At 37.0% G+C, this 19,776-nt stretch overlaps 2 protein-coding genes across 2 annotated transcripts in view; one reads left to right on the top strand and one right to left on the bottom strand.

The window, feature by feature from the left end:
• The window catches only part of CENPP (centromere protein P), a 331,014-nt gene that overhangs the window by 266,340 nt on the left and 44,898 nt on the right, over positions 1-19,776 (bottom strand). The window lies entirely within an intron of this gene.
• Positions 2,507-19,645, top strand: OGN (osteoglycin). Its single transcript, XM_077823092.1, has 6 exons — positions 2,507-2,677; positions 10,191-10,287; positions 13,638-13,796; positions 16,019-16,221; positions 18,731-18,826; positions 19,478-19,645. Exons 1-6 carry the CDS (start codon positions 2,507-2,509, stop codon positions 19,643-19,645), a joined length of 894 nt encoding a protein of 297 aa, XP_077679218.1.

Genomic DNA, 19,776 nt, shown 5'->3' with positions numbered 1-19,776 from the left:
GTCCACTAGCAGCAGCCTACATTAGAATGCTAAGGAACCTAATCTGGCCCATTAGTTCCAAGGTCAAGACAATACAACAGAGTCCACCTGCCACAAAGGGATTAAAGGTGATCCCTGACTTCAGCCTGAAAGTTATTTCAGCTTTATGTTATAACAGCGATTCTGATTCAAGATGCTCCGACTCCAGCCCAGGTTTCATAACATACTAGGAATGTGATTATGGTATGACAACTGAGATCATATCTAGGACATTTTGCCTCATTTGCATATAGAAAGAAGTCAACAGACATTTTTAAAAAACAAATCACGTTTCTGAGTGGTGAATGGCTATAAACTGCAGAAATTTAAAAGCAGCAGATGTTGCATATAAAAATATTCATTTCCCCACTGAGAGCTTCAGGACAAACATCTGGTTTCTTAACAATAAAGTAATTACAAAAATATGTTACCTCCATCCCCAATAGGTTCACCCTTTACGCCCAGTGTTAATATATTCTCAACTGATAGAGCTTCCAAGAAAACTGGTAGTCTAAATGAAAAGGGGAATATAACTTTGTACTTTGCCAAAAACGTGTTGTTGTTTTTTTTGCTGTATGTTTTTTAAAGACTCAAAAAAGCAACTTTGCAAACTTTAAAGTCAGTCATCTGGTTCCCATTTACCTTGACTGCCAAAAATATATAACAATTAAAAGGACAAAAAAAGGTATGCAACAGACATTTAGAAAACTGGTGCTCCTCCTTCATATCTAAATCATAAGCCTTGATGCAAATTACTAAAATTCCTCAATTGCTAATATAGAATTTCCCCAAAACAAACATTCATTGTAAAAACATCTTTCCAACAAGTTGTCTAGGAAGTCACTGAAAATACCTACTTTAATGAATTACCAGACTGCAAATTATAAGATATAGCCTCCTAAAAACACATAAGTTGTATATTTTTGTGTTAATCGTAATATCACTAGGAGAAAGTATCAAAACGGGAAGTACAGAAAAAGTCTGAATCTGCTAATGCTGACAAACTTGCATTTCATGTTTAAAACTTGGACCTTCTCTAAATACATGTTGTAATGCAACATTTTACTGTTCATAAATGTGACTAATATTGAATACATATAAAAGCGGCAAACAGTTCTGTGGCTCCACTACATGCATCTGACGAAATGGGTATTCACCCACGAAAGTTTATGCTCCAATACATCTGTTAGTCTATAAGGTGCCACAGAACTCTTTGCCGCTTTTACAGATCCAGACTAACACGGCTACCCCTCTGGTAGGCCCAAACATATGTACTCTATCTTTGTCTCAGTCAGAAAGCAGCTCCTTTGTCTCTTAGCTAAAATATTAGACAAAATGAAAAACATATGACTTGATACATAGGTCTTCATTTCATAAATTAATATTTTATTTAATAAAAAGAGGTGAAATGATTAGGTATGGTAGAGCAATACACATTGAATATGACCAGTTTTAGTAGATAATATTCCAAGTTAGATGAACTAGACTGATTTACCACTTATTAAAATTATTCTGAGTACAACCCCCTGCTCCAGAATATTACCTCTCACCCAAGGGAAAGAATGCTAGCACAGCCTTCTTTACCTCATGGGAAGTGTTTAAAGCTGACAATCTCTGAAGTACTGTTCGTTTCAGCATCTTGGAAATAAACCACAGCTTTATTCTCTTATTCAGCCACATGGGATTAATGCATAGATAAGAATATCTATACTGAAGAAAATCACAGGAAAACTCAAACTCTGCTACAACGGTAGGTGTTCTTTTGTAAGAAAACATCTTAATCCACAGTTCATCTAAAACAGTTTTAACTAAAGTAACTACTGTATCAATTTCATTGGGAAAGTACAGTAGAAACCTTTCAAGTTTACTTAGAAACTTATTACTTCTTGCTTTTTTCAGTAAGGGGTACAACTAAGTCCTCTCAATTTTAAAAGAAATTATACGCATTTTTGTTTTGTTCATTTTCAAATCCAAAGTTTCCATAAACAAACGACCACAAATTTCTTATTTTAAGTTAGCTTTGAAAATCATTATTTTGAACTTCAAAATAAGATTCGGTCTTTTTGTTTTTAACAATTCAACCACATGCTTGCCAAGTATTTTAAATACTGTTTAACAAAATTTTCTGGCTATCAAACAAAAATGAAAGAAATATGATATCTTGCTAAATGTAAGTGACGACAATGAGGTTAGCATTGCCTTCATTATTTGGAAACTAGTAAGCTTTTATTTATTACTTTTTAATATATCTTTTGCTGTTAAGTGCAGATTTTTATAGGGCTAACATTTAATTAAAGAATACCAAGAGTTAAAAGTTGATCCCTGTTTCTTATGCGTTAGAAATCCCTGCCAACAAGTCCTCTAGGCTTTAAATATTGTTTTGACAGATTGCATTTTTATTTCCAGTCACAAAGAAAGTGTTCTCGATAGTCAACACTACCATTTCTTCTCCAGCTCAGAAAAAGCCAGACACATTTTCTCTGCTAAAATGACGACTTTCCAGACTATGTTTTTTTTATTTTTCTTTGTGCCTTTGGTGAAGTTAGTACCTCCAATTCAACAAGAGTCACTCAATCTTTATGAGTATGATACAGACATTTTCGAAGAACTGTTTAAACAAGATTATGAAGACAAATCCCAGGATGCAATAAAGAAAAAGGTATTTCATTTATATTATAAATTAGCTATATAATCTTTTAAAAACCTGACAAGCATTATGAATGAATTAGTTATCAGATGCATGTATACACATTTTACAGAAAACTCTTGAAATGGTAGGGAAAAGGTGGATCACCTAAAAATTGAAGCAAAGCAAAAATAAAATCACAAAAGCTTTCTTAACTATGGTTTTCATTAAGGGTCTGAGAAACCCAGAGAATATAGGCAATCACAGAATTGATGGCTGACACACCATTCTTAGATCCCTTATCCTGACGTGCCCAGGTATTTCAGAGGTCTCAAAAGGACATGTCATGTCCAACAGACAACAAGGTGAGCCAAAGATTGAAAATCAGGATGTAGTTAGTCTTAATTCACGAGTTTTGTTTGTTTGTTTTGATATTATAGTAGCATTTAAAACACTTTCATGAAAGTATGTACCGTATATGTAATATGTCATCATAAACCATAGCAGTTCTTTCAAGCTGGAACACAATCAATTGTAATATAATGCTGCTTTTGTTTTTTTAACTGATAGTCTGTAATAGCTCTGAGCAACTGTATCCTACCAAGCAACACTAGGGAGTCCATTGCAATATCAGTACTCTGTTTGTGTGGGCTGAGGGGGATAGAGAAGAAAGCGTGCACTACAACACTCCTCAGCACCCCCTAATGACAAATTGTGAGTGATGCTACTGTCAATCCTGATGCCCAGGAAGTCAGGTACTCAACAAGAGATATACTCAAGAAAAGGAGGGAAGATTTAGTACGAAGTGCCAACCTAAAATAGAAATCTCATAGTTCTGTTCAGACTACTCATGAATGGAGCTAAGAGGTGAGAGTTCTTTTGATACGCACTATGCATAACTGGGTTTGAAAAAAAATTAAAGAAGTTTATGGAGCATAGGTCCATCAATGGCTATTAGCTAAGGGTGTCAGGGACGCAATCCCATGCTCTGGATGTCTCTAAACCTCTGACTGCCAGAAGCTGGGTCTGGACGACAGACGTGAACCACTTGATAAACTGCCCTGTTCTGTTCATTCCCTCTGATGCATCTGGCACCGGCCACTGTAGGAAAACATGGTATTGGATTCGACAGACTATTGGTCTGACACAGTATAGCCATTCTTACATTCTTATGTACAGCTGGGATCACACAGGCTGAAGGAAAGCTAATTTGTTTAATTAATGCTTAATGCTAACTGCCAGAGGAAAACTTCCATGGTATGTATACACATTTGCAGTGGCAATTTCCAAATATTAAGAGGCTTTTAAGTTATTTTTTACTTAAGGCAAGCCTAATTGCTAACTATGAAACTTATTTTCTAACATAAGCAGCAAAAGAGGGCAAGTCAGCTATACCAGCTCAGAGAATGCAGTAGTGATCACAGAATCATAGAAACGCAGGGCTAGAAGGCACCTTGACGGGCATCAAATCCAGCCCCCTGCACTGAGGCAGGACCAAAAACATGTAAATCATCCGTATTTGGTGTTTGTCCAACCTGGTCTTAAAAACTTCCAATGATGGGGATTCCACAACCTCTCTTGGAAACCTATTTCAGAACTTAACTTTATAGTTACAAAGTTTTTCATAATAGTTAGCCTAAATCTCCCTTGCTGCAGATTAAGCCCATTACTGCTTGCCCTACCTTCATGGGACTTCAGTCTTCTTTTCTCAAGGGTTTTTTTCATAGGTCCGATTTTCTAAACCTTTTATCATTTGTTGCTCTTATCTGGAGACTATCCAATTTATCCACATTTTTCCTAAAGTGCGGTGACAAGAACTGCACACAGTACTCCAGCTGAAGCCTCCCCAATGTTGAGGAGAATGAGACAATTACCGCCCATGTCTTACATACAACATTCCTGATAATGCACCATAGAATATTAGCCTTTTTCACAACTGCATCACACAGTTGACTCATGCAATTTGTGATCCACTGTAACTCCAAGATCTTTTTCTACAGTACTACTACCTAGACAGTTATTCCCCATTTGATTTTTCCTTCTTTCGTGATGTACTTTGCACTTCTCTTTACTGAATTTTATCTTGTTGATTTCAGACCAATTCTCCAATTTGTCAAGATCATTTTGAATTCTAGCCCTTTCCTCTGAAGTGCTTGCAACCCCTCTGAGCTTGGGGTTATAAGCATATTTTTCACTCCATTATCCATATCACTAAAGAAAATATTGAATAGTACTATACCCAGCACTCACCCCTGTGGGATCCTACCAGATACACCCTCCCAGTTTGACAGCAAACCACTGATAACTACTCTTTGAGGATGGTCTTTCAACCACTTGTGCACCCACCTTAAAGTAATTTTATCTAGACCACATTTCCCTAGATTACTTATGAAAATGTCATGCGGAATTGTGCCAAAAGCCTAACTAAATTCAAGATATACAACATCTACTGCTCCGCCCCGTTCACTAGGCCAGTAACCCTGTCAAAGAAGACAATTAGGTTGGTTTGGCATGATTTGTTTGTGACAAATCCCTGGTAGCTAGTCTTTATAACCCTATTATTCTCTAGGTGCTTACAAACTGATTGTTTAATAATTTGTTCCAGTATATTTATTTCCAAGTGTCCAAGTTAAGCTGCTTGTCCTCTTTGTTTCTCTTTTTAAAGATAGGTACTATGTTTGCCCTTCTCTAGTCCTCTGGGACCTCATTTATCCTCCATAAGTTCTCAAAGGTAATTGCTAATGTTTCTGAGATTACTTCAGTTAGTTCCTTAAGTACCCTCAGATGAATTTGATCTGTCCTTCTCAACTTGAATATATCTAACTTATCTAAATACTCTTTAACCTGTTCTTTCCATATTTTGGTTTGCAGTTATGCCTTTAATATTGCCTTTTTGAGAAACTGCCAGATATCCTGAACTCCGTTACCCTTAGATTTTCTTCCCATGGGATCTTACCTGCCAGTTGTCTAAGTTCATTAGGTCTGCTTTTTTGAAGTCCATTGTCTTTATTGTGCCACTTTCACTTCTTCCTTTCCTTAGAAACATGAAATCCATTATTTCACAACCACTTTCAGCCAAATTGCCTTCTACCTTCAGATGTGCAACTGATTCTTCCATGTTGGTCAGAATCAAGTCTGAAATGGCTGTTCCCCTGGTTATTTTGTCTGCTTTCTGAAACAATACATTCCAAAAACTTATTGGAAATTTTGTGTTTTGCTGTACTACTTTTCCAACAGATGTCTCAATAATTAAGTCCCCCTTTATTACCAGATCTTGTGTTTTGGATATTTCTGCTATTTGTGCTAGAAATGACTCATCTACCACCTCTACTCCATCAGTATAGGTTATGGATTGCAGCAATTATACAATCAAGTCTTATCTTACTTGTTTTTACATTAATTCCTCTCACTTCATCTTTCTTCCAATAGTTCAGCTGTTAACTTAAAGCATACAGTAGATCTTTGCTTTATTCTAAATTTGTGCGAATCATTTCTATATCCTGGGTTTATTTGGTTACCATAGTAATGAAAGAATAGTTGTCTTTTTGCAATTAAAACATTGATTCACACAAACAAAAGGACTGGAGACCACTTAAACTAGATCTATGACAAACTGATAGCTACCTAAGAAGTCAACAGCCTTTACAAAATTACTGAAAAGACTAAAGCTTAATATAAGCAGGCAAAGCATCAAATGATATGCAATTTTAAATTATTTTGATAAGAGGCAGACTACTTCATGACCATAGAGCAATATGAGAAGGCATTTATGTAAATGCGGGAAATGTCAGCAGTTATGTATTTGACTGATTCAAATGCCCAAATCAAATTCCATATACACAGTGCATATAATTAAGCAAAGCTATACGCCACTCTGCATAATAAAGTTTTAGGAATGCAGCTAGTCATTATTTCCATCAAATCAGTTTTCCACAGACAAATTTTTCCTTGCAAGAAAAAAATAAAATAGTTCCTTATATGCTACAATTATGTCTAAATATGTTCCAAAATTCCAAATAAAAAAAACACAAGAGGTAAAAAAGATCAATAATTTAAAAGGCCCAATCATTTGTGACTATTTGCTTCCTGACTATTTCTACCACTGAACCTAATCAAAACATGCAACCACATTTTTTTCTGGCCTATCACTTTTGTACATGCCCAATTGAAAATCTGGTTTCATATGGCCAATTTCAATCTGTAGCAATGTATTTAAACTCAGTTATAAACAGAATACTGATTTTTAACAGGAATGCTAACAGATCCTTACTAAAGCGGTGTAAGTGACCACCACTGTAAAGCCTTTCTTTAAAGTGAATACAGTATATTCTTCAGATGAGCATTGAGATGAAAATGATTATAACATTTATTATTTGAAACCATAACATACTGTATGTTATTAGCTTTCTCTTTGGATGCACAACTCCATTCTGTCAACACAAATACTAAATTAGAAAAAAGAAAAAATGTCAATCCTTTTTGATTTAATTTAATTTTCACAATTAACTCTTATCTCCATAAACCTGCATGTACATATGTACTGTTTTACCTACAGAGTCAACTAAGCTTAATGTTCTACAAAAGAAAGAATTTGTTTTGATCAACAATTATTACTTAAAAATTAAAAGCAAACACTCAGAACAAAGGGGACAGGGCTTATCAGCCAACAAAATGAGACAGTTCAGCGTGGAGTTCAGCTTTGTCAGTGGGTGTGTTTCCAGTTTTCTGTTTGTTTTTTGGAACAGTTAAGTCTGAAAAGAGGATCAAGGAGAACTCTAGCCCTACCATGGTGCTTCTTTAACAGGATGGACTAAACCAGAGTAGCCTAGATGCTGCCAGTTGATTTTTAAGAGGAAGGAGAGGAGGAATCAAGTAACTTGAGACCCTACATTTTTCAAAGAAGGAAAAATGAGGCAAAGGGCAGGGCAGAGATTGGGCCATGACTATTTTCATAGGTTGGGAGCAGGAAGAGGAGCAAAGCACAAAGCCATAGCTCTTTTAAGAGGAGTGGGGAGATAAGGTACAGTTGGGGAGCCTTCTGTGCATCAGGGACAGCAACAAAGGAGATGGGGCCCAATATAAAATTGGTTATTGGGTGCATGGGGCCAATTAAGTTATTTAAGGAAGAGGAAGGATATCTGAAAGTTTCAAAGAATGACTTAAAAATGGGAGGAATAGGGGCAGCAAACTGGTTCATGTAAATTCCAGGACAGAGAATGATACCAAGTAATGAAAAAAGAAGAATGCTAACTCAGCAGTTTAAGATGTGTTCATTATATCTGTGTAGCACCATGAATTTTTTCTATTATAATATAATTGAAGTTCATAATAAAGGTTTGAAGATTAGTTTTTTTAGGATGTGTGTAAAGATATCAATATTTCATTCACATTGCAAGTTGTAATTCACAGTTATTGTTACTCATATCGGCAGTTTTAATTCATTAAGGCTTGGACTAATTATAAAAATTCTCTGAAGTGAATAACTATGATGAAGCCTATTAACTTACTGCAATTAACTAATGACAACCAGGATCAAACACTACCTCTTTGTGTTTAAAATAAACCTTCAGCTATTTGGAGTGACCCTTAGTGTGCTTCAGAGCGTTGAGTTAGTGACTTTTCAGAGGGAGGAGAAAGTTGTCAGATGGCACCAGATTTTATATGTAAAAAGGCAATTTCTTTTTTAAATACTTATGTGCAAATCTTGCCTGTGCCTCCATAGCTTCAGTCCTTTTTGGAAGCTGCACTAATGTGCAAAAGGGAGGGAAGACAAAATATAGGAGTAGAGTCAAGGATCTTTCTTAGAATCACAGAACCATAGGGTTAAAAGTGACCGCAAGGGTCATCTAGTCTAACCCCCTGCCAAGATGAAGTATTTGTTTCGTCTAAACCATCCAGACAGATTGCTATCGAGCCTCTTTGGAAAACCCCAGTGAAAGAGCTTCCACAACCTCCCTAGGCAGTCTGTTCCATTGTCCAACTGTTCTTACAGTTGGAAAGTTTTTCCTGAAATTTAATCTAAATCTGCTATGCTGTTGTTTGAACCAACTGCCTCTTGCCCTGCCCTCTCTGGTGAGAGAGAATAACTTTTCTCCATCTTTTTTATGGCAGCCTTTCCAGCATTTGAAGACTGCTATAATCTCCCCTCTTAATCTCCTCTTTCCAAACTAAACATGGACCAGTTCCTTCAGCCTTTGCTCATTTGGCTTGCATTCCATCCCTTTGATCATCGTGGTCGCTCGCCTCTGGATCCTTTCCTGTTTCTCTACATCTTTTCTATACATGGGTGACCAAAAATGGACACAATATTCCTATTGAGGCCTAACCAGAGCCAAGTAGACCGGTACTATCGCCTCCCATGGTGATTTGCATGCTATGCCTCTGTTAGTGCAACCCAAAATTGCATTTGCTTTTCTTTTTTTTTTTTTTGGCAACAGCATTGCATTGCTGACTCAGGTTGAGGTTGTGATCCACCACAACTCTCAGAACCTTCTCAGCAGTGCTGCTGCCAATCTAGTTATCCGCCATTCTTTATCTGTGCATTTGGTTTTTCTTCCTTAAGTGTAGCACCTTTGTCTTTGTTAAATTTCATTTTGTTGCCTATAGCCCTTTTCTCCAAGTTATCAAGATCCCTTTGAGTTTTGGCTCGATCTTCCAAAGTGTTGGCAATTCCCCCTAGCCTTGTCTCATCCGTGAATTTGATCAGTATGCTTTCTGTTCCTACATCCAGTTCATTAATAAAGCTGTTAAACAACACCGGACCCAGCAAAGATCCCTATGGAACTCCACTTGAGACCTCCCTCCAACCAGACATCATTCCATTAATCAGAGACCTCTACCAACTAAGCTAATGGAGTAACTAATAGCAATAATATGTTATCTTCCTCTATGTCAACTAGTCATTACTGAGGGAATGACACACACTTAGTCACCAGGTTAAAGTACCTTGCTGAACTGGGGCAAATATCTGCAAGGGGATAGGTTTGGAAAGTAAAGTTTACATACACTTGATAAAAGATGTTAGCACGTTTAATGTTTCAGGAGAAAAATTCTCACTGACTTTTTATTCGGAAGAGTATTTTATTTTACTAAGACTATTTATGTACTATATATAGATGGTCTCAGTGTATTAGGATTGTTATCTATTTGCAAATAGTCTTTTGAATGCTGATGTTTAAGGCCAATTTAAATCTAGTCAATTTCTAAGATTAAGTTAAGAGCAGTTGCAGGTATACTCCTGTTTCATATTCTCCTCCTCCTCATTATTTGTTGTTTTATAATGTTTTCCTATTAGTTAAGAAATGCTTCTCTTTCTCCTCTCTGTGTACGAAACCCACAAACAAAAGGGGAAACTGGGTATCAAATGCTGTCCAAATGCAAATAAACAATATTTTTCTCTAATTCCTTTCAGTTAGAAGTATTCATTATAAGAATAGCAAGCAGCACATTTTAAACAGTAGTACAATATTAAAGTTTGACTTTAATGGTTTGGTTTAATGGTTTGCCTTTCATGAACTCTTCATTTTTATTACCTTTGTTCTTACAGGGAAAAGATGACATGATTGTTTCTCCTGACTCTAACATACAGCTGGAACTGCAGAGAGATGAGAGTGTACCTAAAGTACCACCAACCAAAGATACAGGTAAGTTATAGAAGTGTTACAATATTAAGCTTCCTAAAAGAAAATATTTCACATTAAAAAAAATAAGAGTTTAGTAAAGGAAAACTGCATATAGCACTCATCTTTTCATTCATAAACAAGGTTTTCATGAGCTCAGTGGGATTTCTGCTAACTCCAGTGTGAAAATTTTAAAGAAGCTCCAGATACATTCTGAATACATGCAGCCCAGTTTATCTGATGCTCCTATCACATCCTCTAGGCAAACACACATATTGAATGGTCAAATGAAAACATAATAAAGCTAACAATATGAACTAGACAATCAGGCAAAAATAAGGTAACTAATTCGTGTTGAAGTGAAACGTGCTCACCGCAGCTTGTATGAGGTGAGTCTTTTGCTGGCTGGCCAGACATAAAGAGATATTACCCTTTAAGGACTCTCTCTCAACAATAGGTGAGGGGAACAGGGACAGGTCAGTGGAGGGGTCACTGCCCTTTCTGCAGACTGGAATGTAAGGAGGGTGTTTAGAACCCACACACCCACAGAGGAGCTGTCTTTAACCTGGATCAGGCTGGCAGCTCCCACTCACCACCCATAACATTTGCAAAATAATTGGATTTCTATACGGCCGGCTGTAGGCATTACTTGTAGTCGCCCTTTTTCTTGGTGAGCTGGAAAGGTATTTTTCCCTCACCACCAGATTGTCTAAGACAGGGTGGCGTGATTTTTTTTGCCTTCCTCCCAGTAGGTCTGGGACTCAGTAGGGTGTGTGTGTTTGAGTTTGGGGGTGGGGATTAGGTTATAATGTCACAACTTCATAAGTAATAATTGTGCCAGATATCCAGCGTAGATAACTGTTATGGAACAGATACAGTTATCAGATAAAATGGACTGGCAAAGGATTTGAAAGAAAGGATCCCTTACGGACCTGTGTAAGAGGGAGTGTTGGGACTCCTACATCTGGAACAGCAGGTAGCCAATACCTCTCCTTTTCTAGTCCCACAACAGGATGGTTGGGACCAGATTGTGGATTATGTGGAAGTGATTAAGGAAATAATCATGACCTGAATTATACAATTTATTGCAGGGTTCTTTCAGCTATCTTCAGTGAATAAAATTGCAGTCTAATTACACCACATCCATTTCCTGCTGTCTATTTTATGGCATGACTAGACAACGGGTGAAGTGAAAAAGTAGAGAGACTTCTATGGAGAGCTATCTGCTCTCAGCACTTCAACTTCAGAGAGGAGCAGACTATGTCTGTACTGTAGCTAGACAGAGCTTAACTTGACAGAGGTTATACATTACAATCAATACCTTGAAATGCATCCAGAAATTAAGTAGAATCCAAATTAATTTGGCACAATACACTTCACAAAAGGATCACCGTTAAGGTTTCCGCAGCTACATTCTCCATTAGCTCAAGTTTCCCAGTAGTTTTCAAGTGTATCCCCACAAATAGCTTTTCTGTAATTAACCATGATGTGATCCACATGTGAAAGGAAAATATAAATACAATAAAAAATAATAAAAACCCCACCTCCCTAAAAACACAAATAACCCCGCCCCCAACTCCTTGCCAAAAATAAAATAAATTAAATGAACCACTCTTGGGTACGACTTCTATCTAGAAATCCAGGATCAAACAATGATTAACAAGACCCTCAAGTTGCAAATCTATAAAAATCTTTTAATCAAGGAATAATTATAGCCTCCACCATCTATAGACATTTCCCCAGCCAACCAACATTCTCTGAAATGAATCATCTGCCAATTAGTTCTCATCCAACAGTGAGCAAAGCTAGGAGTACACCCTCCAACTCCAATGAAAGAGTCATGCACTGCTTCTCCAACCACTACACTATTTCCTGTATTCACATACAAAATGAGCAAAAGGAGTCTAAGGGTAGAGATCTGAAATCACAGGCAAAAGACTGAATGCAAGGCTAATGAATGGGGTCCAGTATTAACCTCAGGAACATTTCAATGGAAAGAAATAACTGAAGACTTACCAATTCTCAGCTTGCCCATACCTACCAGCCATTTCATCAGGACTTCATTAGTTATGAGTATCAAAAACTGCCAATTGATCTAGAAGGAACTTCTTTGTTAGGTGGACAGCAAAAAGACAAGTATCACCTATGCACCAGATCCAGATATATGTAGAAGATGACTAAAAGTTTCAATACCACAAAGAGTTAGAGATTAGAACTAACAAAAGTTGTAGCACAATTGAATTCAAAGCTGCAACATTAACTTTGAGGCAAGGCCTGAATATTCCATGATTTCATGAATGTGCAATTTGCCTTAGCATCCTTTGCTACAGAATTGTGCTCGAGAATCCAAATATTCTCCTGTTCTTATACATGTCTCTTTCCAGCCTTGAAAACACAAAACTAGAAATTGATAGTTTTCATCTTGAGAATATCTGAAATGAAAGGTCAAAGGCACAAACTGCCCCATTATAGCAAATGAGTTTTCTGAAGCCTAAAGATAAAGTCAACATCAACATTAAGTATTTCACTGCTAATTAATTTAGCAGACACAACCAGTAAATGGACATTTCCCTCATTTCCCAAAATGTCTCCCAATGAGCCAAAAGCGCCAAGTATTTCCCTACTCAACAAAATCTTCAACTTTACCTATACAAACTTCTGAAATGCACTTATGTTAATATAAAAATCTTTGGCACAATGTAAATTAAAACAGCAGTGACAATGTAAATACAATTAATAAAGTCCTAGGATATTAAATTCACTTTTTTCATTTAATAAATTAATTCATTACCTATATTTTTCGATGTAAATCAAACTGGCCAGCAATTTCTAATCTGCCACAGGACCCAAGACTCTTGAAGTATTTATGTACAGCTTGTACAGAGCACATAGGCCATGCTCATAAGATGTAGGGTGATTTATGGTCTCACTCTTTGACTGGTTCACATGGAAGCTTTTGCTTTTCTAAGATTTTTTTTTCTAACATAAGTTCAACTTTGAAAGCAATCATTTTTAAGGAAGGCGAGTGACATTACAATCAGTTATACTGAATGCTTACACAGCTGTAATGATTGCAAACCAATTCAATAACATAGCTGAGTAACTCTGATAAATGGTGCTTCAGGAACAGATTAGAAAAAGGAAGCTAGAATGTGTAAGTAGAAAAGTGCAATTCTCAATACAAGGAATGTTTTTTCTAAGAGAAAGGATTTGATGACCATGACATCTTTTTTGACCATACTACCTTGAGAACAAATATATAAAATCCTGAAAGACGACAAACCTTAACTCAGTGAAATTCTATGTTTTGTATTAAAGATTGTCAATCTTTTAGCTTTCTACTGACACAAGAAAATCAAATTCTTTGTTTGCAGATTTGGCCACTTGTCTGCTGTGTGTGTGTTTAAGTGGATCGGTATACTGTGAAGAAATTGATATTGTTGCTATTCCCCCTCTGCCAAAGGAAACAGCCTACCTTTATGCACGATTCAACAAAATAAAGAGAGTGGCAGTCTCAGATTTTGCTGATATTCGTAAGTATATTTAGACTTCAATCTTTTTGATTAGGTGATATGTGCTTATAGTTTAAAGTTAAATTCTTCCTTGCATATGGAATGGGGGGAGGGTGTCAATACCAAAACAAGATACATTTCATATTCATTGTTGAACTCCATCATTGCATTAATATGTATTATATATAACACACTACTATTAGAAAAGAATTGTAAAAGCAAATCTGAAAACCTAGCTAAGCCTAACCTATGGCTGGCGGGGGAGCGAGGGGAACATAGTTGTATGTATAAGACAAAGCTCCCAGTCCAGATAATATCAGGATGTCTGGTTACCCTAATTCACAAATACCACGAACCACATATTCAGAGTAACAGCCATGTTAGTCTGCATCCAATGAAGTGAGCTGTAGCTCACGAAAGCTTATGCTCAAATAAATTGGTTAGTCTCTAAGGTGCCACAAGTACTCCTTTTCTTTTTATGAACCACATAAGTAGTGTTGTGTCTCAATCTGGGCTGTCTTAAAGGAACCATAAAGTATCACGAGGAATTCAGAGAGGCAAAGAAAATATACACTTTTATTTGTTTAAACCTTTTTCTGTGCTGATTGCCCCGCTCTCCCTAACTAATTAGTAGGGACATACAGCAGAGAAACCTGGTCTTAACTAAAGTTAAGCATGTCACCGTTAATGCAATGCTAAGTGTTTAAATTAAATACCAAGCTCTCAAAAGTAAAGAAATTCTACAAGTTAAGATTTCTCTTACACTGTCAAGTCAATCTCTTTGTTCATATGCAGTATTATCTATTCTCCTCTTTGTTGAAAGTGACTTTAAAAGCATTTGTCTTAAGAACTGGGCTTGCTCCTTTTTGTGATTCTTCTGGAAATGTGAAGAAGGCCTGGAAAGTTATTTTACTTAATTTTTTTTATGCTTATCTTTTACCGTAGAAATTCAAGTATGTTCTTGGCTGAAAGACATAATGACTATATAACTTAGGTGACAGTACTAAGGCCAACAGTGTAGAGAGAAAAGAGAGGGGATTTTGTCAGACTTTAAAGACTGCTTTTGTTTCTACTTACCTATTTAACTTCAATGACTAATTAACATTTGGAAGGACATCTTTGTTGTAAATTCACATGCCTTTTTACTTACATTCACCCTATCAGGGGATAGAATAAACCTCTTGGAATCTGTGTATTCAATTAAAGTGAACATACACATCAAGGGGACTGAATTAACGTTACACAGGCAGCTACTATTGTGGCATTTCCAAATTTTGAGTGTTTAACTTGGCAACCTTATTATTCTTTTAACAGTTTTCTTCAATGTAATTTCCTTATTTTTTAAAACAAACAGAAAAAACAGAAACTACATCAAGTGGCACCTCCTGACCCCCCACATAGGTGGTCATCTGGAACAGGACCCTTAGATCCACAACACAGACCTCTATCACTTGAGATAACAAGTAACCAATAACAGTAGTAGGCTTTTATTCTCTGTGTGGATCAGCCACTAATTGTTAGCCTCTTCACAAACCTTGAGTGAATGTGTGTGAACTGAGAGTTTTTCAGATGCTCATATCTTGACCACATTTGGGTGGATTTCCACAGGGACAGGAGGCACATCCCTAAAACCCGGGCAACTTCTGTGGCAAATTTCAAGTTCCCCTCTAAAGGATGGAGGCACTAGAGCAGGGGTTCTCAAACTGGGGGTCAGGACCCCTCAGGGGGTTGCAAGGTTATTATATGGGGGGGGGTCACAAACTGTCAGCCTCCAACCCAAACCCTACTTTGCATCCAGCATTTATAATGGTGTTAAATATATAAAAAAGTGTTTTAATTTATGAGGGGGAGTCACACTCAGAGGCTTCCTATGTGAACGGGGTCACCAGTACAAAAAGTTTGAGAACTACTGCACTAAAGCTTCTCAATGAAATGGTTAGATTTACATAATTTTAACTGGGCAAAACTACTTATTTTTCCATAGCCTGGCTCTTGGCAGTGGCTGAACTGTTTGTTTTGTTTTGTGTTTTTCAGCCTAAGGCATTTGTGGAGAATTTTAGCCCAAACAATTAAAGTTTGAGAAAGTTATAAGAAACTGAAAACAGGGACTTATGACGCAAAGGGTTAGGCAATCATATTTATAAGCATTTCTACCAGAGCCACTTATAATAGGAGTATATTATGCTTTACTGCATTTTACATACCATGAAAAATAATTTTTTTTTTGTTTCCTTTATATAAAGCTACGTTAAGAAGAATTAATTTAAGTGGAAATAGGATAGAAGAAATTGAAGATGGTGCCTTTTCAAAGCTTCTGTTATTAGAAGAACTTTCACTTGCTGAAAATAAACTGATAAGACTTCCAGTTCTGCCCCCCAAACTAATTACACTTAATGCAAACTACAACAGAATTAAGAGTAGAGGTATCAGAGCAAATGCTTTCAAGGTAAGTAACAGGTTATAAAAATTGGAGTAATTTACATAAACTTAGATAAATAACCATTATCGTAGTGTTTGTTAAATATTTGTAAACTTTACTGTAAGACTCTGAGCACAGGTATAGGAGGTTTTTCAGATTTTTAAAACAGTATGCTTTTTATTTAAGGTATATGGAACAACAGCAATGCTCTTGCAATTATGCAAACATTAGTTTCATTTTAAGTCCAATTTTGCCCCTCCTCACTTCTAAAATCAACATAAAAAAAAAGTACATTTGGCCTCCAAATTGGTAGGTCAGATCAGGGGCCAAGGCAGAATTTCAATTTTTTTTTTAACACACTAGGAAGTGAATTGGACAGGAGCTCCTGAAATAAGACACTCTTAAAAGAGTTTTTATCCTAAAAGATTTGAGGAGGACCAACAACCTCTCCAAGCCTTGTGGTACTTCCAGAGGAAATGTCCTTCCTGAAGACCTCAGATCTACAGAGGAGGAAAATGACACCCTGGTCTCCCACAGCTACCTGTGTTCTTATTCAGTACCTCCCTCCTCCAGCATTATAGATGTGAGTTCTGTAAGAAGAGGGCTTTGGAAGAAAATCTGATTATCTGCAAGAGAGAACAATTTTCCCCTATCCACATGACTCAGGAGGCCTGTTAAATCTTAAATGAGCTTCCATTGGTTCACCCCAGGCCTGAATAGCTTATTATGGTTTGTCTGGGACTAAGAAAACTACTAATGCTGGGAATTCTGAGGATCTGAGGAGTATCCTAAGAGTCTGTGAAATGCAGGTAGGAGAAGTGACAACATGGAGCTAAGCATCTTCAGGTTTACTAACAATTCCAATAAGGCTCTTAGTGAAAAATACTTGTAGCCTTAACTTCACCTTAAAGTTTTTGTATGAAAATAGTTCTGTAGCTATGGAGAGCTATTACATTGTTACATAATAAGCTGTGATTACATAACTAAACTCAACAGGGCTTGATTTGATTCTAATTGTGAATTTGTATGTCAGGTTGTTGGCACAGCAACCCAGAAAAACATGATATATGGCAAAAAGAGATTACTCAAAATAGAAGAGTCAGTGAAAGCACCATGACACCGGCTCACCCCAGTAATGATCCAAAATTCTTCACCGCAAGAAGGACATAGCCCACTTTGGTATTCAGCTATAAGTATGGTTCTGGAAAGTGGGGGAAAACATTAACAGAGCAACAACCAACAATAATAACAAATCATTACAGTCACAATGTGAAGCAATATTAATTGGTTTAATTCCCAAGGAAGGTTAATACTAGAGGATATTTTAGTCACAGCCACATTCAAACACTCTTAAATAAAGCTATGGCATTAAAGCTTGAAATTTAATAGAACTTGTTTTATTAAACTTTTCAATCTCTCAAAAATGTAACAAATCCTGTTCAAGCAATTTCTTAGTATGTTACAGCAGTGGTCCTCAACCACAGGTACACGTACCCCGGGGGTACACAGAGGTCTTCCAGGTGGTACATCAACTCATCTAGATATTTGCCTAGTTTTACAACAGGCTACATAAAAAGCACTAGCTAAGCAAGTACAAACTAAAATTTCATACAGACAATGACTTGTTTATACTGCTCTACATACTATACACTGAAATGTAAGTACAATATTTATATTCAAATTGACTTATTTTATAGTTATATGGTACAATTGAGAAAGTAAGCAATTTTTCAGTAATAGTTTGCTGTGACACTTGTATTTTTATGTCTGATTTTGTTAGCAAGTAGTTTTGAAGTGAGGTGTACCTTGGGTACACAAGACAAATAAGACTCCTGAAAGGGGTACAGTGGTCTGGAAAGTTAAGACCACTGTGTTAGCGTATTACATACAGTACTTCCAACAAAAGAACATTCATATGGGATGTCTTTATGGACATATAATTAGCCAAGGTATGTATTCAGAAGAAAAATGCTGATACCTATTGTTAGACAGGCATGTGAGGTGGGTGGATTCCCTGGCTCTGCCCCCCCCCCCCCCCCCCGTGCTTCCCCCGCACCCAGAACCCTGCGCTACCCCCTGGTCGGAGGAGCTCAAGGCCAGCCAAAGTCCTGAGCTTCCCCCCACCTGCCCGCTACGCCTTCCCTCCCCATACCCGAAGCTGCCCCAGGGAAAAGCGTCTCATCCGGAAGAAGCTTTTGATATCCCCCATGCAGGATCCAGGGCGGTATGTGCTACTCAGCTTCCTGGGTTCAGCAGTAATCTCTCTGGAGTCGGGAGAGATTATCGATGAACCCAGGAAGCCGAATACCACATACTGCCTCCTCAGCCACCCAGGAACCTGCACGGGGCATAATATAGCAAAAACTTCTCCTGCCAAACCCCACAACCGGGGGTCCAGCAGCAGCACCGGGGTGGCTGAGTCTCTCCTGGCCTTTTATACCTGCTGCCCATGTAGACAGGCACAGGAGGAACTGAACTACTGACAGTGTAATCAAGGAAAATCAACACTAATTTTTTTTTCTCCTCTTTTCTACAGAAACAGACCAATTTGTCATATCTCTATCTCGCACATAATACACTGGAATCTGTACCTCTTAACTTACCAGAGAGTCTGCGTGTTCTGCACCTTCAGGTCTCAAAGTATTTTTTTGATATTGTAGGGCACAGATAATGATTTAGCTAAAATAAGACCACTCTTGCTTTCTTTCATTATTTGTTTTCAATTTGGCTCACACTGTTGTGTTACCATCGTCCAAAAACATTGCACTGAAAACTAAACATTAGTACAGACATGCACCTAACTATACTTAGCACCATAGCACATGTGCTCATCCTATCTCTGAAACATTAAAAAAGCAATAAAGTAGTTGAGACTTCAAATAATTCTTCAGAATAAAGTAAAATAGAAGGTCTCCTAGCCACTAAAGCTGTTTGGTGGCTGATTGTAACTGCAATACTGGAATTTGTCACTACTCTGTCTATAAACACTGTTGATTTCTCTATTTCAAGGGCAGTCCCCGGCCACAATGAGCAATAGAATAACCCTTTGTCAACAAAAAGTACTAGATTTCAGTACCAATGTAAAATTACTGCTTAATAACTGCACCCATAAAATAAACCCTTTAGAAGACTTAAAAACAAACAAACTTAAGATTCAAACACAAAAACAATAAAATAAAAAACCAAGAAAAGGAGAGACAATTAATTATTTGTAAGATTCAGATACTTTCATCTAGGTTTTGATGCTGAAACATTTTCAAACTATCCTTGTTTTGTTTTGCAGTTTAACAACATAACCTCAGTCACAGATGACACGTTCTGCAAATCCAACAACACACGTTATATCCGTTCACGTATGGATGAGATAAGAATGGAAGGCAACCCAGTCATCTTGGCAAAGCATCCTAATGCTTTCTCTTGCTTGAAAACACTGCCTGTAGGAACATATTAACAACCACTATCTATTAATTATACATGCTAAAAACTTAAGTATGGTAACATATGATCATTCCTGTTCCTTTTTTAAATGACTATCCTTTCCCTTGCTAATTATGTTTTTCTATATACCTAATGAACTTTTAA

The sequence above is a fragment of the Eretmochelys imbricata genome, chromosome 7, assembly GCF_965152235.1.
Source record: "Eretmochelys imbricata isolate rEreImb1 chromosome 7, rEreImb1.hap1, whole genome shotgun sequence".
Classification (NCBI taxonomy): domain Eukaryota; kingdom Metazoa; phylum Chordata; order Testudines; family Cheloniidae; genus Eretmochelys; species Eretmochelys imbricata.
Note: the sequence above shows the minus strand (reverse complement) of the source record. Positions and strands in the feature narration are given on the sequence as shown.

Excerpts from the sequence above, each read along its gene's own strand:
- OGN (XM_077823092.1), top strand. The coding sequence starts at position 2,507 with ATGACGACTTTCCAGACTATGTTTTTTTTATTTTTCTTTGTGCCTTTG. Across the intron at positions 2,678-10,190 it reads AGGATGCAATAAAGAAAAAG|GGAAAAGATGACATGATTGT; the intron begins GTATTTCATTTA and ends TTGTTCTTACAG. Across the intron at positions 18,827-19,477 it reads TGCGTGTTCTGCACCTTCAG|TTTAACAACATAACCTCAGT; the intron begins GTCTCAAAGTAT and ends TTTGTTTTGCAG.